The following is a 21,150-nucleotide window of genomic DNA, read 5'->3' as shown; positions in this document are numbered from 1 at the left end:
TTACCAGGTCTGCGTGAGCATAAAGCCCTGGGGGAATGCTAAACTTTCTGTTGCCTGATAATTAGTCAGCACACAAATTAGATACATGATTTCCATAAAATACCACTTGTAAACAAACACCACTTTACCCAGGCTGTCTCCTCCACTCTTGTTTTGTGAGAACAAGATCCTATTTCATGTCCTTCCTGTGGGAATTGGAAAAACAGAAATTTCTCCAGACACTGAAGAGTTGGGTGTGCAGCTTTAAAAGCCACTGAGATTGATGTAAAAATACAACACACATGCAGAAAAATAATAAACTTATATTTCTGTAGTTGTAAGAATATGCCTTAGTAAGTGAGAAACTATTAAACAGTGAAAATTTATAATTAGGGGTGTGGTTGTATGGAATAAGCCAAGAGTTTAGAAGTTATAACAGAAGCAAATGTGTGCCTGTGAGTTAGAAGCCCATCAGAGAAAAGCATCCACAGTGCAGCAGAAGTAAAAATGATAAGTTAGAAAAGTAAAATAAACCCTGTAGCAACTGTCTTTTAGTTGCTTATAGAAGAAAGCAATGTATATTATTAATAATAATATTTCTAATATTATTCCTAAGATTATTTCTAATATATTATTAGAAGGTGATATATTACCTTATAACAAAAAAACCTTGTAACTACTCTTGAGCTATAGGCAAATGCTTACACCTCTAAAATCTCACTGATTGATGTTTATCTAAACAATAAATTGTTCTTAACTTAAAACCAGTCCCATCCCTTCATTTCTGGCAGTGACAGGGATGCCTTCCCATGTGTGTCCAGCCCGTGCACTGGCAGCATCCCTGGCTGCTGCAGGTGCTTTTATCAGCTCACCAGGCTGCCGTGTCCCTCCAGGGGCTCCACAAAGGGTGGAAAGGAAATCCCAGGAGGGTTCCTGACCTTCAGATTCCCAGGAGGACAGTCAGCTATTCCTGACTCTGACTAACACGTGTGAATTGTGAAGTTCGCTGCTGTCTTCTGGAAATGTTTAGAAATTTGGAGCTTGTAATAATTCTGTGAAATAAATAATTCTGTGTTCCTGCTGTTATCTGCTTAGAAAGGCTCTTTCTGAAGGAATCTGTGTGATGGTTGTTTTTGTCTGGATTAGACCTCAGGCCAACAGGGCCTGCTTATATAACAAGAGTTGATTTTTATAAACTGAAAGAGGCAAAAAGCCCAAACACATAATAGAGAGGAGAAAATGCAGCTAGAGGGACTGCTGGCCAAAACACAGAGAACTGGTTTCTTCACCATTTAAAAATCTTTAAAATGCAATTAAAAAGTAAGCTATTTCACTAAGATGCCATAAGATCTTACAATTTCAATGTCTTTAACACCTAAGTGAAACAGATTTGAAATCTCTTCAATCTCTTTAATGTCTTAAACAATGGCTCTAGAAGAAATCAGTTTGATTTAAATAGAGGAAGACACAAAGTGGGCATGTGTGGTGTCTGCTGTTTCCAGTGGCTGCTGAAGAAATCCATTGCAGTAAAATTCTATACAAGCAGAATTCACATTCTGGTAAAAAAAAAAAAAACCTTTTAAAACTGCAGATAAATTATTTTAAAATAGATCAAACATTTACAGTTTATTAATATAGCACTGAAATGTACAACTTGGTATTGATTAAAAAGGTAACACAGATAGAACTGTAAAAGAAATACTTTTTTAAAGTGCCAAAAATAGGTTCTTGAACTAGTGCTGGTCAATGAATTTATCTGGTTTTTGCAATAAAAGAGTATAAATGCCACAGGTTGCATGGCTAAACCTTTGTAGCCTGATAAATAATCAGAAAAGCATTGGTAAATTACATAAGTAGAATCATAGAATATTAACAATGATTGCATTTCATAGGTCTCTGGATGAGTTTGGATGTGAGAAATGAAACTTCACCATGGCTCTTGTTAAATGGAGGAAGAAGGATTTCACAAAATCTTTTGGTGCTGTCACAATGCCATGTTTTTACCCATTTTGGGTCCCCTGGGAGGAAGGTGGAGGCAGCACTTACCACTGTTTTGTCATTAAGGACAAATGTAGGGCAAGCCAGAAGTCACAGTGGCTTGTGTCAAAAAAAAACCAAAACAAAACAAAAAGGTAAAAAAATCGTGTCAGGACATTTCATTTGGGCACATTCCATGGAAGTATTTTGGGTTTTCATCTCATCATGACATTTCCAGCAGGAAACTTTTAAGTGAAGAAGCTCAAAAATGCAAGCAAAAGCTTGGCTCTTCCCAAGGATGTTTTTTGGGTTATATATATATATATATTTATATTTTATGCATATATATATATATATATATGTGTGTGTGTGTGTGTGTTTGGTCTGGTTTGTTCTAAAATTGGGGTGGTTTTCTTGAGATGGGGTATGATTTCAGTCTGTGAAGGAAGGAGTCTTCCACACACATCTCTTCTGTTTAAGAACCACTCCTATGAAAGAGAAAAACTGACTTCTCATGACGAGACTCAAAGCCAGCCACAGACGGATGGCGCTGACAAAAAGTGTCCCCAGAGCCTGCTGCTTTCCAGAGTTCATCCTCTTCCCTGTGTGTGCTACAGAAATGCCAGCTCAAAGCAAAAACGCTCCATCCAGAAGTCCTCTTCTCCCCAGGCACACAGCTTAGCAACCTCCAGATAAATAACATTTTTTTCTCAGCCCAAGGCAACGGGAACACCTGGGACATCAACTGCTTCGTGCTGCCCTGCACCTCCCAGAGCTCGCAGCAGCCTGCAGCTGAGAGATGAACACTTTGTTCTCCTGAGCCCTGCTGCTTCAGGTGCTGTCCCAGGGGACAGCTGCCTAAATTTCACTTTCCTCAAAGACCTCCTCGGTGGTCTCTGCAGTGGTGACCTCTCCCTCGCTGCTGTCAGACATGCTCATCTGGGGAGGGCCTGCCTTGGCCCCTGGGCTCTGCCTCCCCAGCACCTTCTGCAGCTGCAGCTCCCAGGGCTTGCTCACCTCCAGGCAGAAGTGGTGCCTGCCGCTGCTCAGGTGCTGCTTTTTCCTTTTCTGGGAACATTTCCGGAGGTATTTGATGTTTTCCCCTAGAAAGCAGAGCTTGCAGCCCAAGGGATCTGCCAGCAGGAAACGGGACCACTGCTTCTGCAGCTCTGCTTTCACCTGAGGAGAGGAGAAAATGGTCACTGGGAATGGCATGTGAGCACCCTGACACAAATACCCTGTCAAATCAGAGCTTCCTGCCCCTTTGGGGTTTGCCTTGCACCTGTGCTTGTAGGGTAGGAACAGATTTGTTTGCTAAATCCATCTGAAGAGTCCAACCTCTTCACCCTGAAGTTTTTCCTCTGCAGATCTGATGTGTGTGAGTAGGGGCAATCTGCACCTGGGCCAAATGTCAGGGAGAACAGACAGATCCAGCTCAGAAAACATTTTAAATTAACTGAGATAGCATAATTTTCCAAGGTAGCAAGCCAGGCTGAGAGAGCTGAGGTTGTTCAGCCTGGAGAAGGGAAGGCTCTGGGGAGATCTGAGTGCCCCTTCCAGGGCCTGAAGGGGACATAAAAAAGCTGAGAGACATTTTCACATGTGCAAATAGGGACAGGACAAGGGGGAGCATGGTTTTAAACTACAAGAAGACAGATTTAAATTAGATTTTGGGAGGATATTCCCTGTGAGAGCAGTGAGGCCCTGGCACAGGGTGCCCCTGGATCCCTGGCAGTGCCCCAGGCCAGGCTGGACAGGGCTGGGAGCAGCCTGGGACAGTGGAAGGTGTCCCTGCCATGGCAGGGGTGGGGTGAGATGGGCTCTAAGATCCCTTCCAAGCCAGCCCATTCTGTGATTTTATGGAATTATTTTTTCAACACGTTGCTGTCTGAGGTAATGAAGAGCTCTGAATGTGATCACATGGAGCTCAGGGGTAAACCCAGGGAGGATTCAGCCTGGCTGACCACCAAGTCTGGGGTTGCAGCTGCTTAAAGGAGTGGATATATGTGGATCTATTTATTTATTAATGGATTTATTAGTGGTTTAGGGTGACCATAAACCTCTAATGGCATTTCAGACACCCCAGGCTACCCAAACCTCTGCAGTGCTATCACCACTCAGCCTTCCCTGGAAATATTTCCCATTTGAGCCCAAAGCTGTGGTAGTTCTTGCTGTTCTCTCCTCTCAAAACAATTTTACCAGCTCAAAAGAATGCATCCATGCTCTCAGCAAGCAGAGCTGTCAGTGTGCTCATCCTTGGTGTCATTAATACATTTTGCTAATGAACTAAGAGTTTTCTCACAGCACTGTGTCTTACCTCTCCATTAGCAAAGCAATAGAGAACTGCTACCAAAAATCCCTGCAAGAGAAAGGGAGTGAGAGGGAAAAGTCAGAGTGCAGGACGTACCTGAAGCTCGAATTTAAAGCTGACATTAGTGTTAAAACCATAAATATAAACAGTGCCCCTTAATGTTCAAAAAGGAAACTGGCTGCCTGCATTTATTTATTTATTATTAATTAATGAAGTAGCCAGTCACTTGTTTGTGGGCAGTTCCTTGGCAAGTGCAGGGCACATTTTGTGCAGATGCTGAAGAATATTATATATATATAATATATATATATATATATATAATATATATATATATATACACACATATATATATAATTTTACATATATATAATCTATAAATATATATAAATTATTTGTGTATATATATATTATATATTTACAGATTGTAAACCCCAGTTTTATCTCCATTTTGCTGCCACATAATTTTGGGGTTTTTTTCCAAACTATTGTGTTATACTGTGACTGCTGCTGTTTGCAAACGTGGGGCTCCCTGGGCTGATTCCAGTTTGGAAATCCTCTGGGAATCTCCTCCTCTGCTGCTGCAGGGTCAGAGCAGGAGTGACAAGCACTGTGAAATCCCACCAGAAAGTGGAAAGTTTCACTGATTATTTGTGTTTGATGTTCACTTCATATCCTGGTTTCTTTAATGCTTATAATGCTTACTCATTTTTGCCCCAGTAAATTGATTTTCACACTTAGAAAGCTTCCCAGTGTGTTGTGACTTCTCAAACACGGAATTATCCCAGTGTGAGTGAGAATGGAGAATCAGAAACTCAGAGGAAATACTCATTAGCAGAAACACCACTAGGAAAGGACAGATGCACACCTAAGCCTCAAAGCTGTTCTTCAGTTCTAATGACAATGTGATAAATTACTCATCAGATAACTGAGTTCTCTCCACCAGAAACCAGTGTTTTTTCCTGAGGGTAAAAATTTCCATGCACAAGGGAGCCAAGATGTTTAGATTGCCCTATTTCCTAAAGCAAAGCAGCATCCTACCTACAACAGAACTCCTATTTAGAATTTCATTCTGTGCTCCTTGAAAATGTTTGAGTAAAACCTTCAGCTGAGATCCCAGGGATAATTGCTTTTCTTTAACAAAACAGTTTAACTGCCTTTTTAAACTACTGAGAAGATTTACAGACTAAACAAATGTAATTGGGTACAGTTTATGTGCTTTTTGGCTAATCCCTTCATAAATAATGCTGCAGCTAAAAAAGAGAATCTGCAATAAACATTGGCTAAGATCTCTGGGTGTTTTTTAATGGAGCTCTGCTTCTAAAGCATGACATGCTGCCAAGCTCATGCATGTTTCTCCAAAAGGAATGAAGTTTGTGTTCTTTAGCAAGGGATGAGTAAGCTGGTTTATATATCAGATTTCTTTGTACAAGCCAGTAAATAAAATCTTCACTTAAAATGATTCTGCACTTTTAAAATAACATCTAGGCACTGCAACCTCTCCAAGTAAGGATATTTCTAACCAAGGAACTTACACTCCAACATTGAGGTCCCTTCCAACCCAAATAATCCTGGGATTTTGTGAACACCATGTCAGCAGGCTCCTCGGGGTTGTGGCTCTCCAGGAATTCTCTGCTGCCACTGGGACATTTTTCCCCTCAAGCTGGGGTGGAAATTTTCAAGTCTAGCCTCAGTAGAAGTGTCAGAACACTGCTGCATGCGTGCACCAGAGCACAGGAAAGGTAAAAACCCAGGATTATAAATTGTGGGAAAGTGCAGCAGAGCTCAGGTGGCCCCAGGCTGCAGAAGAAGGCAGCAGTGTCAGAGCAGGGAATTGCTGAGGAGCAGCCACCTGGAGCCAGAGAGATTCCTGGGCTTTGCAGCAAACAGAGATCTGGAAATTGCTGTCCTGGAGCCCCAGGAAGATCGAGGCAGGAGATGTGGGTAAAAGACAGCTTTGCTGGGCAGGTTCATGAGCAGTCTCTCAAAAATTCATTATTTAGCAGGGCTGCAGCACTCCAGACAGACAGACAGACAGACAGAACTGTCTTGTGCCAGCGTCCAGTGAGAGAGACGGTGTCCAGAGAGCAGGTGGTTACAGACATCAGAGCACAGGAAAGGTAAAAACCCCAGGATTATGATGAAGAGTGGGAAGGCACAGCCTGTGCATCATCTGAGAATCACCCTGAGCTCCAGTGCCAGCTCCCCTGGGCTCCTTGGAAGCAGCTGCTTGGTTGGGGTGGGGCTCCTTCACCCCCAGTCCTGCGGCTGAGCTCCACAGCCACACTCCCTCCCTCACCTCGGCTTCTTCCTGCTCCCACCAAACCAAGGGACTGAAGAGGAGCCAAGTGCCTCAACATCTGTGAAACACCCCTGCCTGTGGGTGAGAAACTTCTTTTCCACCTGCAGATGCTGGTCTGTTTCTCTGCTCCATCATGTGAGGGCTCTGACAAATTTTCTCCTAAAAGTTTTTGAAAACGTCAGGCTCCTTTTTTTTGGTGTTTGGGACTGTGATGTTTATTTATGAGTGTTTTATCTTGTTACTGCAACAACAAGTGTATTTAGAGACATTGTAGGTTGGGATATGATATTAAGTGAAAATTCAGTGTAGCTGTGGTGAACAGCAAATGCACATGGATCTATGAACCCTAAAAACAATATCTGCAAAACACAGAAAACAATGTTTTCAGAACTTACATGAAATGAGCTCATTGTCAGCTGAATGAAAAGTCTGATATGTCTTGAAAGCCCTTCCACCTGTTCATCAGTGATGAAGGTAAATACAAATTCGTGGATCCCCAACAGTGGAATCAGCACAAGTGTAGATCTTGCCAATCTTAAAAAGAAAATGTTTGATTATTGTATTTTTTAAACGTCCTTGGAGCCAAAAATCAAAAACTCAGAAACAAAGAAATTATTCCAGGAACATGCCCTCAATATTCTGACTTTGGAATGGTAGTAGAAGTTTTGTGATTTTGGGAATAATGTATGCATAAATCCGTGGAAAGTCTAGTTAAAAGGCTTGTGTAAATGAAATGTTTTCCATGGCACATCCTGGCCAGAATAAAGTAATTCTGATTCTCTATCAGACCACACACATAGTGCTAGAGGGTTTTTCTTCCCAAATTTTGGTGATGACAAAGGGAAAGATGTGCCACAGCAGCAGAGGCCACAGGTGTGAGAGGAGATACCTGAGGGCAGAGATCTCAGTGCACTTTGTGAAAATGCCCCCAAAACTCAGCACCCAGCTTCTGAGCTGCCTTTGCCTCCCAGATATGGAAATGTCTGTGGAGCCTGCTCTCCTATGCAGAAAATCTACTCAGAAAATCTACTCAGAATATAGCTTGCCACTGTCATATTTTCTGAAAAATCTCTTTGCCCAGGATTCTTCTCCTGGGAAGCTGAGAAGCCTCAGAGAAAAAGGAAAACAATTCTTATCTCATTTGCTTCTGCTGTGTTTTGCTGCTTTGGAATGTGTTTATCCAATATGTGAATTGTTTTGACTCTGGAAGGAGTCAGGGGTTTTTCATTATTATCTTTTAGCCCTCTGCCAAGATCCTTTCTCTATTCTTTAGTAAAGTTTAGTATAGTATTCTTTATATAATATAGATAATAAAATAATAAATCAGCCTTCTGAGAGCATGGAGTCAGATTCATCATTCCTTCTTGCCACGGGGGTCTCAGGAAATACCACAAGAGCTATTTCCCTTATTCTGAATATCTGTTACACCTGCTGGTGGTGGGTACATCTTTAGGGGAAACAGACAAGTTTTTGATGTGACAAAATGTTTAAAATGGAGCCAGGACTTTGGAGGAATGTACCCTCTGTTAACAAAGTGACCAAATTATTGTCTGCTTAAAAAAACAAAAAGCCCAAAAGTTTCTCTCCTCAGTTTGGTAAAAAGATACCTCCTAAGACCATTAAAACTTCACCTCAGACCTAGAGCTACCCAATTGGACAGAGGCCAAAAAGTCCCACCTAACTAATTCACTAGAAAAAGAAGAGAACAAAAGAAATAATTGCTTTTGTGGAGTGCTTTAACAAACGCAAAAACCTCTTACCCCTAGCTCAGTTTTTCTCTAAAAAAGCTTTGTTATTTTGCCTTTTATTGAACTTTTTCTGTTTCCAGCACTACCTCAAAAACCATCCTACCTATTTTATACCATTCAAAGTAGCTAAGCTATCTCAAGTGTGATAAATTCAATAAGAGCTCCTAACTCAAGAAAAAGCTATCAGGAGTTGTGGGTCATTTGTTGCATACCTGTATTTGTAGTCGTGGAAGGTCATTTGCTGAGCTTTCAGTTTGGAAATCAGCATTCTGAGAATTTTTAAGAAGATGACAAAGTTAACCTTGAAGGAAAACACACATGGTTTACTCACAGCAAATGTTATTAAGCTCATCAGTTAACAACTAAATAAATGTATAATTGATACTAAACACTTGCAAAACTTGCCACCAACTTACAGCAAATGTTATTAAACTCATCAGTTAACAACAAAATCAGTTACTATCAGTTAACAACTAAATAAACATATAATTGATATTAAACACTTGCAAAACTTGCCACCAAATAACTGGAATGCAGCTGGGATGAAGTTGGAATACAAGCGGGTTATTGTCATATAATAAATATGCAAATTTGAGTAACTTAGCATTGCCATCTTCAGCCTGAGATATAATTTGATACATGATCTTCCACTACAAAATTACATTTTATTTTTTTTAACACAGAACCCTGCTTCCTCATTCTATGAACAAAACCTTATCCCTTCTGTCACTTATGTGAAAATTGAAATGTTATGAAATTATTGAAATGTGAAGCATTATGAATTATTGAAATATGAAATATTATTTTGATATTTCTGTGGTAGGAAACTGTATCTCATTTGTTCCAAAATTTTGAAGGACAAAAATGGCACTAATTACAAAGACCAAGGAGGGAAAAATAATACAGGTTATATAATTCTTACTGCAATGGAAAACAACATTGGTCCTCGGATGATCCACCAGATCCCCATGTGCTCATTTGTTCCCCAGCACCTGGAGAATAAGTTAAAGTATAATTATTTTCATTTTTTCTTTAAATAGTGGCAGTGAATATGAAATAAACTCAAAGTGTAGGTGGTCTCCAAGGAAAGGAATGGTCTCCTCTTCTTACTGACAGGTTGTGAGGCTACAAGGTGGGAGCTGTTTTGCTTAAATGGCTGTTTCTAAATATTACAATTAATTAACTTGTTCTTCCCATTAATTTTAAATAAATCTCTTACATTCAGGATTTCATCTCAATTACCCCAGCTTTTATCAACAAAATGTCAGCATCCAGAGCTCAGCTTACAAACACCTCAACAGCTGATGCTGTAGAGCAAACTCCCAAAACTGTAACTGCTGTGACCACGAGAAGCACACATTTATTATCAGCTATGAATTAACACATTACCTCTGGACTGAGGCACAATATCCAATTGCTTCCTGTAAATGGATGAACATTTCAGGAACAGTGAAAGTTCATTCTGCTCCTCGCTAAATGCATGAGGAAATCGGAGAATTCTCAGAAACTTTTTATTATTTTTTTAAAGATTTTTAATGTGAAAGTACTAAAGGGAACTTTGAAAATGTAACAAGTATCCATAGGTGCTGTATAATCTGATAATTTGCAGGTCAGTCCTTGTGCCAAGCAAACAGAAAGTCGGGGTTCCAAAGAACATTTTATTCAATAACCTACCCAGTGTTCTCCAGTTTGGATCTGCTTATTCCCCACGGGCCCACAAACAGGATTGGAACAACTGAAAGGAAAAGGAGAATCCAGTCCAGCCAAGCTTGTAGAAGTTGATTTTTTTTTCCTTTACAAAATATCCTCCTCTGACTCAGCAAAGCAAAACAAAACCAGTGCTTGGGAACAGTTCTGGACTCACCCCATCCTATCACAATGTAAGTCTGCAGCAGCCTTCTTTCAGAGAGCACCACAGTTATCAACAGGGTATGCAGATAAATGCCTTCCACCAGCAGCCAGAAGTAATTTGCCCCAACAAAGTAATGCATGAAAAACTGGGCAGTCCTGCAAATGATGACAATCTGTAGGTTGAATGAGAGACCAGGAGTAAATAGAGATGTCATGATCTGCAGGTGAGAGTTTTTACTGATGAGCTGTTAAAATAATAATTATCTTTAATTATCTTGCAGATAATTTTCCTTGTTGATGTGGGTAAGCTCTATTCCTACAACAACATACAGGAATAATAAATATGTATAAATATATATAATATATATATAAGCCTACATTTATTGATATATGTATATACATACATATATAAATATTATACATAAATATATAATATATAAATATATATAAATATATAATGTATATTATATATTATAGAAATTTAATTATTTAATATATTTATACTATTAATATATAGAAAATAGTATGTATTATTATATTAATATTAAATATATACAATAAAGAATTTTGTAATATATAATGTATTTATTTTATATATATATATATATATAAAATCTGTGACAAATGAACACAGAGATTTCTTTCTAAAGGCTACAGGGTGTGAGATGCTTTGCTCAGGTGGCTGTTTCTAAATATTACAATCAATTAATGTGTTCTTCCTATTCCTTTAAAAGAAATCTCTTACAACCAGGATTTCATCTCGATTACCCCAACTTTTATCCACAAAGTGTCAGCATCCAGAGCTCAGCTTACAAACACCTCAACAGCTGATGCTGCAGGGCAAACTCCCAAAACTGCTATGACCACGAGAAGCACACATTTATTGTCAGCTATGAATTAACACATTACCTCTGGGCTGAGGTACAATATCCATCCACTTTCATCATTCGGCCTTTTTGAGTAAATATTGTAGTACACAGAGTCCTTGATAAGAACTGCCGCAGCACGCAAGATGAAGGACGCGAATAAATTCATGTGGATGTAGTTTCTGGTGCAGTGAAGTTTTCTGGGGGGAGAAAAAATAGTGTATGGATCCTCCAGAATATGTGTAATTTGCAGAAATAAAATTTTCAAAAACCAGCAAAAACCCAGCAAAACAACTCCTGTATTCATATCATTGCCATCAATGGATTCTGCTTAGAAATTGCATCTGTATTGCTCCTTGGAAAAATGCAAGTTATTTACATGGGACCCACAGAATGGTTTGGGTTGGACAGGATCTAAAGGCCCATCTCATTCCATCCCCCCTGCCGTGGGCAAGGACACCTTCCACTAAATCAGGACGCTCCAAGGCCTTAAAATCTCCCAGGAATGGGGCAGTTTGTCTGGATGACCTCACAGTAAAGCATTCCTACCTAACACCTAATTCAAATCTTCCATCTTCAGCTCAAAACCATTCCCCCGTGTCCTGTCACTCCGTGCCCTTTTCCAAAGCTCATCCCCAGCTTTTTTTGCAGCCCCTTCAGGTACTGGAAACACTGGAAACTAAATAACTTCAATTTCATAGGAGGAATATGAGTACAGGGCTCCGTACATTTTAAATGCACACAAATTTTTACTAACCTGAGTAAAGAAAGTATGAGCAGAGCTAATACCAGTGAGATGAGAGAAAAGTAATATCCAATGGTGTATAACAGCTGCAATGTGGTGAGCAGTTTATGTTCTTCTTCCTGGGAACAAAGAAGAGAAATGTGTTATGTAGGCAGGGGGACAGGCAGGAGCACAGCTCGGGAACTTTGGGGATCACATTTTTGAATAAAGGGAGAGGTAGGCTTCTCTTTTGGATGTACTGTGTGGGTTTTCTTGTAAAAAAAACAAGTACAATCTGGGAATTTATTTCTGCTGGATCACATTTGTCCTATGTAACTATAAAATATATATATATTGAAAGAGACAAAATTCATTCAAGGAGCCGGGGCAGGATTCTGATCCCTGCTCTCTGCACTGCTTTCTGAAATCAGTGTGTGACAAAGATGCTCGCACCCTGAGTTTCTTTTGAAATCCAAGGGCTGTCCCAGCCTATTCCCAGATTTCTGCTGCCCAAACCACAGCTGGTCCTTGCCATGACTCCGTGGGTGCTGGTGGGCTGACAGCTGCAGAGATCACTCGCTGAACCTGCACAGTGTGCGTGTGGCCTGGACACACAGCCACTGACCAGCTGTGTCTGCACAATTCCGGGAGTCGGCTCTGCCCACAGCTATTGAAGCAGACTGACTTCTGCCTTGAGGTCACAGGAAAAAGTGGAATTATTAAATTAGAGCTGTCTTAAATGTCTTTGAACGACAAATAAGACCTCAGAGGAGGAAGGGAACTACTCACACTTTCATAGATTATCATAAATATCCTGTGTTGAAAGGTACCCACAAAGATTGTTGAAGTGCAGCTCCTGACCCTGCACAAATTTCCTTTCAATTTGCCTAATTTAACATTTATTTTCCCTATTTTTTTTCCTATCTTAGCTGCTTATGTCTGCCTCCCAACTCTTCAAACTTCTAGCCCAAGGCAAGCATCTCTGAAGAGGCAATGAGATCCAGGATGTGTGGCTTTCATAATCCACATTTGGCCTACAGAGCTTCTCTTGGAACCTGTGTCTTTTCCTCACTGGTTTTGCTGTTTTTCTTGTCCTGGTGCTCAGCACCAGGGCTTTAGCACTGCCTTCCTGCCAGCAGTTTTCTCTAACAATTCCATGCCAGCGAGCTGTGCCTCTCTTGGAGGGGGTGAAAGTGCCCAGGGAAAGCAGCGTGGGCACAGGAGATTCCCAGCTGTTGGTCACTCTGCTCCATGGAACATTCCAGCAGGTAAAAAACCTCATAAAAACCTCAAATTATCATCTTGGCTATTTCAATTTTGCAACACCAAAGCACATGAAACCAAGCTGGTTCCTCTGATGTGTGAAGATACTGGCTCTGGGTTTATTTCCAATAGCTTGGGGGGTTTCAATTAAATAAAATCAACAAATTGTCCATATTATTCAATTAAATAAAACAGAACGAATAAAATTTATTCAATTAAATAAAGTGCCCATATTTAGTGCTGGTAGGAAAGCTTTCAAAGAAATTGTCTGCTGTCACACAAGATGAAATAATATCAAATATCCTGATCCAGAATGGTCAACAAACCTTGGGAAACACTCAGAACTCATGAATATTTATTACATTTGCATAAATAAACTGAAAGGTTGGAAATCCATGTATTCACCATATAAAGAGCTTAGTAAAAACGTAGTAATACCCAGAGCTACTAAACGAAAAATGCTTCATAACCAATCAGTAAAGCAGTGTTGCTTGAGAAAGTAAGAAACAGCAGTCAGTCAGAATTAAGAAGTAAGAAATAGTGGTGATGGTGCTCACCTAAGAGAGCTCGTTCTGAATTCCATGGCAAAAGAAGTTTGGCTGATAAAGTCCAGCCCCTGGCCTGATGCAATATGAGAGACACAGGAAGGATGGCACCAGATGAGGGTGAGTCCTGCAGCCTCAGGCAGCTAACTTTGAAACAACCAATTAACAGCTCATTAAATGCCGAAAGGCTCAGAAGGGAAGCTGTCTGACTTTCACACACCAGATGGTGATTTGGGGAGATGCTGGATTTGGGGAGATGCTGGATGTTACCTGCTTAACAAGTCGCAGTGTTTTTCTATATTATTAGGAACAAATCAGCCCATGTGAACTCTGGACTCTGAACAAAAAATAACGTGTGGCATCTAAAGCAGGAGTCCCCTTCTTTAATATTTTCTTTTCTGCTTCTTCTAAATAAAATAACAGCTTTCCATCTGGTAATTTAAATGAAATCTGAAGATGCTTTGCAGGTATTAAATGAAAATGTTTTGTCAGTTACTCAAGAAAGGATTAAGAAGATTAAAGTTTTCAACTGTAATATAAAACATACTTACATTTTTTTGGAAATGATTTTTCTCAGAACATTCTGAACTATCCCGCCAAATGTCTGTGGAATTTTCCTTTGTTTGCCAAATCCCTTCATCCAAGCAGACTCTGTATACATGTCCTACACTTCCTGAAAGTAAACAGAGTTTTAGTTTGAAAGGTCAAAATAGAGATTTCATTTTTCATACATGTTTGAAAGATTTCTACCTCCACAATAGACTCTACACCACCCATGCTCAAAAAAAAAAAAAAAAAAACCAAAAAAAAACCAAAAAAACACTTTTCTTTTGTTTTTGTCAATATATTTTTTATAGTTACATGGCACAAAGCAGGAATGTAATCCAGCAGAAATAAATTCCCAGGATGTACCTGTTTTTCACAGGAAAACCCACACAGTACATCCCAAAGAGCAGCCTACAGACATCTCCCTTTATTCATTTTTCCTCATTGAGCTCACGAATGGGTAATTCATTGACCAGGCTGTGCAGTCAAAACTGCTCAAGGATTTGATCAGGGAATGATCTTTCTCTGCAGCACCCAAGTTGCAGGCTGATGTTTCATTTCTGAGCCCCTTCAGCAGGCGGGGTGAACTGATGAACTTCTCTTGGCTTCCACTGCATTGTCCCAATTAATACTAATGAGGAATTCCCCCACAGCATCAGAGGAATGGTGTGGGGACTCTGGTTGATGTTCGTTCCATGCTGTCCTCAGCAGCTGCCATCCATTTATTTCTGATCAGACCCGAGCTTTTCCAATCATTTTTGAGCTGAAAGTGTTTAAGGGTGACAGCAGCAACCAGAATATCTTGTTTTGCTCAGCTCAGAACCCAGAGAATTGCTTTGGGAGCACAGTTTGTTGTGATGGAGCAGGAGCTCTGTATGAATACTAGACGCTGGAAAAAACCTTAAACCATCCACGAAAAGTGATCAGAAATCTTGCTTTTGTAGGAATTCAGACAGGAAAAAAGAGTCTCCCTTCCATGGGGACAAGATGCTTTTGTTTCTTATGAAGAGCTGGGTTTGTCTTAAATGGTTGGCAGAAGCAGTTTGGGACATTAGATGGGAACTTGGTGTCTTAATGCTTATTAGCATAAAAAGCTATCTAATCTATTTAATATATAATATATATTAATTTATATATTATATATATTAAATATTTATATATTATATATTTATATATTATATATTTTTATATAAATATATATTTATATAATATATTATATACATTAATTTATATATTATATTATTAAATATATATTATATATTTAATATATAATATGTAAATCTATTTAATATATATTATCTAATCTATTTAATATATAATATATATTAATTTATATATGATATAAAATATATTTATATTTATATTTAAATATATATTTATATAATATATTTATATATTATATATTAATTTCTATATTATATTATTAAATATATATAATATATTTAATATAATATATAAAAATCTATTTAATATATATTATCTAACCTATTTAATATATAATATAGAAATATATTTTAGTACCACTTTCACATCACCCCTTTGACATTACCATTTTCCAGCCATGGCAAATATGAAGGACAAGGGACAGAGACGTTTCCTGGGGGTGAGTAAGGCCAGCAAACAAATTGATCAAATGTCCCGTTGCAATGCACTCCTGGGGAGAGAAGCAAATGAAAGTTTTACAAAAAGTTGTGCACACTCTGAAGTGTTCCAGGGAACCTCGGAGCTGCTCCAGAGTGACAAGATGTTGCAGATAAATGTTGTGTTTGAGATAAGTTTATTGCTTAAAATCGGTTAAAAATCACTTAAAATCATTTTATTGCTTAAAAGCACGAGGAAACTGAGGTCAGACTCAGCAGGGTGTGCAGCTGCTCCTGAGGGACAGCTCTGGTCCCTGCTCTGTGACAGGACCCAGGGAATGGCTGGAGCTGTGCCAGGGGAGGTTTGGTTGGATCCCAGGGAAGGTTCTTCCCCCCGAGGGTGCTGGCAGTGCCCAGGCTCCCCAGGGAACGGGCACGGCCCCGAGGCTGCCAGGGATGCCCAGGGTGGGGGTGCTGGGGGGTCTGGGCAGGGACAGGGGCTGCACTGGGTGATCCTTGTGAGTCCTTCCAGCTCAGGGTGCTCTGCAATTTTCTGATTTTATGATTGTGTGACCACAGAGAAAGGAAAATAAACGAGGGACTCAGGCTCATATTTGTGTCAGGTGAATTGTTCTACCTTTAGAACTTGGGAACAGACACACAGCAAGACAGTATTTGCATATTCATCAATCTTACTCAATAAATGTCTTCATTGCTTCATTCCTTACCACTGTCTACAGATGATTCCTGCAGCATTTTCAAGCATTCCTGTTTGTATTTGTTCCATCCAGTTGTGGTTTTTTCCAGCAGAGAACCTTTGGCCTGGGAGTGGAAATACTGTACATGAGAAAAATCAGTTAGAACCTTTTAGTCCTTAATGACAAGTTTCTTTCCATGACAAGAAATTCTGGTGTGAGCACAGAAATGAGGAGAGGAGAGGAGAGGAGAGGAGAGGAGAGGAGAGGAGAGGAGAGGAGAGGAGAGGAGAGGAGAGGAGAGGAGAGGAGAGGAGAGGAGAGGAGAGGAGAGGAGAGGAGAGGAGAGGAGAGGAGAGGAGAGGAGAGGAGAGGAGAGGAGAGGAGAGGAGAGGAGAGGAGAGGAGAGGAGAGGAGAGGAAGAAATGGCAAGTAAAAAAAAAAGTCTAAAGGGCTTTTCTGTTTCAGAATATTTTTAAAGATAATCAAGCATACCTGGATGAGTATTGCAGCAAAAAAAAAGTTGAATAAACCAGTAATGAATAAGCAATGCTATTTAGCTGCTAACACCTTTCCTCTGGTGCATTCTGTTCTCCTGCCCAGCATTTCACAGACCACTTATTTACCAGCAGCTGCAACTGTGCCATAGACATCTTTCTATTCCTCTTCCCCCCCTTTTTTTTTAAAGAAAAACTTCTGTAAATTTTAGTTTTAGTTGCCATTTACATCACGTTGCCCTTTTTGCCTCCACAGGGCACTGTTTTGCTTTCCTCTTGTGCCCATAGGTGAGAAGAGTTTGCCCTCTGGATGTCCCACACAATAAAATGACTGACACCTCCTTGTCTGGCTGCAGTGGTGTTTAGGAGGGCCCCAGCTGATGATTGCAGCTCAGGAAAGCTATGGCTAAAACCAGAAGAATTAAATGCAGAAAAGCTTGGTGATTTGGGTGAAGAAATGCCTTTTTGGGAGCAAAGCAGTTCAGGAAGGATAACGGGAGATGCTGCTCACAGCTCAGGGTTAGCATGGTGGTTTGAGCATTATTTCCCCCTGGAAAGAACACCATCCTCTGTGCAACAAACCCCTGGTCTCCTGACACCAGGGCTTTCAGAGGCCAGAGCAGTCAAAAACTGCTGGTTTTACTGCTACTACAAGTCACCAAAAGTGAAAAATTCATCACTCTTTGAAAATGTTACCAATTCTAACGAGCAAATTTTGGAGAGCAAACAAAATAGAAGTTTTCTGAACAATCTTTTTACTAAAAGATGCCTTTCAGTTCTCAAGGAAAAGTCAATTTCTTTTTGTCTGGACTATACCCTTTCTTTGAAACTGCCTTTAACACATGTGCTTGTCCTGATGTTGTCTGACCACGGGCTGAGATTTATAACCAGAGCAATATATGGCTGTGAACTTCACCTTGGCTCCTCTAAACCTATGGTTTGTTTTAATATTAATAAAGAAAATCATATTTATTTACTTTCAAAACAAGAACAGTGCTTGTTCACTATTTCATGCATGTTTTTACTGTGTAAAAGTTGCCTGCTCAACACTCTGCTTTTAGTCTCTCAGCTAATTTCCAGACACCCACTCCAAGCTTGAGGGAGCAGAAGAGCTAAAATCATTCTTCCGTGGATGGGCTTGCAAGATAAGGAGAGAATATTTACAGCAGCCATGAGAAAGGAATGCATGTTTCCAAAGTATAAAAAAAAAGCATCTTGACATTTCCCTCCTGCAGGCCCCAAAATCCTGGGAGCCAGGGGAGCTTCCTCAGACACTGGTGGGTCAGTGAACCCCGTCTGAAGAGGCAGAGCCTTGGAGATGACGCATTTGTGACAGAACTGCTGGGCTGCAGGAAGAACACTCCAGCTTCTGATAAATAAACGAGTTAAACAGCCAAGGGAACGCGGAGGAAACCTCGCCGTGGGTACCTGGCAGCTCCTCAGCTCCAGTCCTGGAGAGGAGGAATGTTCCTGGAACTGAGGAACTCAGAGATGCACAGTCATGGGGACGTTCACCCAGCAGGAGCGAGGAGCAGGTTGGGCCTAAATGACAGCTCCACATCATTTCCTGATGGAATTCATTTCCACATCATTCCTGATGGAATTGTCCATTTCCTCAAGCCTGCAGGCACCATCACAGCCAATGCCTGATCACTGTTGGTGTGAATATCTGGGAGTTAAATGTGTTTTGGTGGTCACACACCCAATGCCTGGTCACTATTGGTGTAAATATCTGTGACATAAATTTGTTCACCCATGAGGAAATTTAATTAAAATTCTCTGGAAGTGTCTGGCCATTTATTGAGAGTGCAAGAGGACAGCACTCTTCAGACATTTGTTGGATGAAGAAGAAAATGCTGCCCGAAGCTTTCATTTAGGAAATGGATTATATCTGCTTGCAGACTGGTCTAAATTTAAGTTTTTCATAACTGGCCACAGTACAGTCATAATTTCACCCTTTTAATTTTTTATACTAAGCTGGCAGTGAAATGAAATGTTTCTGTTTATTCAGACTATGCTCTTATGGACAGAAAAAAAGCCCCTTCAATTAGGGCATAAACTAAAAATAAAAGCTGGAAAATATTTATTCGTTCTTTCAGCTCATCAGAGGTTTAGTCTGATGGAGATTTTTCCTATCTGTAGAGGTTTTTGCTAGAAAATACAGATATAGTGATTTATGCCGGTTATTCCTTTAAATGTTTCTTTCTTATGAAATGAAATATAATGAAATACAGCACATATTTCTTTAAACAAGTTGCAAGAACCGCTATGACAAAGTAATTCACGGTGATTAGTCTAGCAAAGTTTTGGTTTCACAGAAGAATTTGGGAGATTTTCTGTCTGCATTGATGGAAGAAATGCTTTGGCCGAGGTGGCTCACAGATCTGAGAGTTGTTTCAGTCCTATAAACAGAAATTTCTTCTGTGCAGAGAAGCTCTAGATTTGAATTATACAAAAATATTAGAAATATTTTCTTTAAAATATATATATATATATTTGTCTCCCGGTATTTTTTTCTTTATAAAAATGTTAGAAACACAAATATTGGCTCTACAGCACAAACAGCTGCAAACCCACTTTCCTAGAAACCCAAGAAAATGGAGATTAAGGGGATAGAAATACCTTTTTCCTTTCAGTTAATTGTACTGGTGCCCATACATTTCAAAGAAATGTACCCTAAATATATCCCTGAATTTTATTCAGTTAAATTGAAATTTATCAAATTATTTTTAAAAAAATTTCAAATCAAGATTGATATTAACAAATAAATAAGAGTTACTGAAAACCTACATGAAAGTTTCCTTGAAGTGAATAAAACTGAGATATTTTATCATTAAATGCCTAAACTCCTCCGATTTGTAAGGTAAGTAAGAAGTGTTTAGAATTTTGTAAAGATTTAGGGGAAAATGAAAATATAATGGTTTAATGGATCTGTACAGGAAATAAAGGCAGAAATCCCATATGGATTTATTTGCTTTCTGCATGAAGGTGAGGCTCAGAACCAAACCAGCCACATTTCACAAATTGGAGATTCAATGCTCAGTGCCAGAAACAAATCAAAGCTGGGTTTAGAACAGAGGAAAAACAGTAGAAAATAAACATGATTCATAAGAGTATTTTTATCTGGTGGGAAAACGGAAAAATAAATATAATTCGATATTGATCAATACTGGCATGAAAAGTGATTGTGCGAACGGTTGTAAACATAATTTATTCACTGCATGAATGAGAATTAACAGAATAAAATAGTAATAAATGACCTAGTCAGAGAGAGCTCTAATATAAAACTCTACAGCTTTGCAGCCATTATTTCTCATGGCTAATTAGCAACAAAAATTAATTGTTATGTTGGAAGGATCTTTGGTACAAACATGCTTTTTTGTTTGTGACATTTAACATGCTGCATGCTAGGAACTCACTTTTATACTGTCCATGATGAATTATTGAATTAGCTTACCTGCTTCACAAGGAACAGTATCATGAGAGAGCTGGCAGATGTTGGAGCTATCCTGGACCAGAGTCCCATGCTGGAACAGAGAGCAAAAAGTGTCACCATGCCCATTCGAACAAAATTGTCCCCAGTATGCTGCTATTTCACTCTAAAGAACAATTATAGAAATTTAAAAAATAGAAGTAAAAGTGTCTTCTTTTACGGATGCCCCTGTCCCATGAATCCTCTTTCCAAATCAGTGAGGAAGTCTCCTGAAGTGTTTAGCTGTGCTAGACTCCAACTACGTTTTGGTTTTTCTGACTAAAGGCAGAGAGAGCTCAGCCTAAACTTCACAGCAGCTCTGCTTACTGCAGCTCCTGCACTAGCCAATAAGGAGTCAGAAAACGATTAAAACATTAACGGGCTGATCCTGGCCCTTGAAGCTCCACAGGAGTTCTGCCAGTGATTCTTCCAGAATGCAATCCAGCTCCACAAAACCACACATATATATATATATTTATACATATTTATATTTATATTTATATTTATATTTATATTTATATTTATATTTATATTTATATTTATATATTTATTTTATATTCATTTTATAGTTACATGTATTTTATATTTGTATTTGTAATTATAGTAAATATTTATATATTATTTATATATATAAAATATACTATATACTATATACTATATATATTACTATATAATATATAACATATAACATATAATATATAACATATAATATATAATATATTATATATCGTATATTATATGTTATATTATATATTATATTCTATATTCTATATTCTATGTTATTAAATATTATATAT

The 21,150-nt window shown here is 39.1% G+C and overlaps 1 protein-coding gene across 2 annotated transcripts; it reads right to left on the bottom strand.

Moving 5' to 3' along the window:
* Window positions 1-2,339: 2,339 nt before the first annotated feature.
* Window positions 2,340-20,654, bottom strand: GLP2R (glucagon like peptide 2 receptor). Of its 2 annotated transcripts, XM_038157128.1 has the most exons (13): window positions 20,339-20,654; window positions 16,418-16,526; window positions 15,659-15,763; window positions 14,115-14,236; window positions 11,789-11,895; window positions 11,075-11,231; window positions 10,179-10,338; window positions 9,989-10,049; window positions 9,237-9,306; window positions 8,527-8,615; window positions 6,962-7,100; window positions 4,274-4,315; window positions 2,340-3,135 (listed from the first exon to the last, which is right to left on the bottom strand). In XM_038157128.1, exons 1-13 carry the CDS (start codon window positions 20,441-20,443, stop codon window positions 2,815-2,817), a joined length of 1,587 nt encoding a protein of 528 aa, XP_038013056.1. In that variant the 5' UTR covers window positions 20,444-20,654; the 3' UTR covers window positions 2,340-2,814. The 2 variants fall into 2 exon arrangements, with proteins under 2 accessions (XP_038013056.1, XP_038013057.1); XM_038157129.1 differs by lacking the exon at window positions 15,659-15,763.
* Between the last annotated feature and the right edge of the window lie 496 nt (window positions 20,655-21,150).

This window comes from Motacilla alba, chromosome 18 (genome assembly GCF_015832195.1).
Source record: "Motacilla alba alba isolate MOTALB_02 chromosome 18, Motacilla_alba_V1.0_pri, whole genome shotgun sequence".
NCBI lineage: Eukaryota > Metazoa > Chordata > Aves > Passeriformes > Motacillidae > Motacilla > Motacilla alba.
The sequence above is the reverse complement of the archived record's forward strand: the minus strand, read 5'-3'. Positions and strand labels throughout refer to the sequence as shown.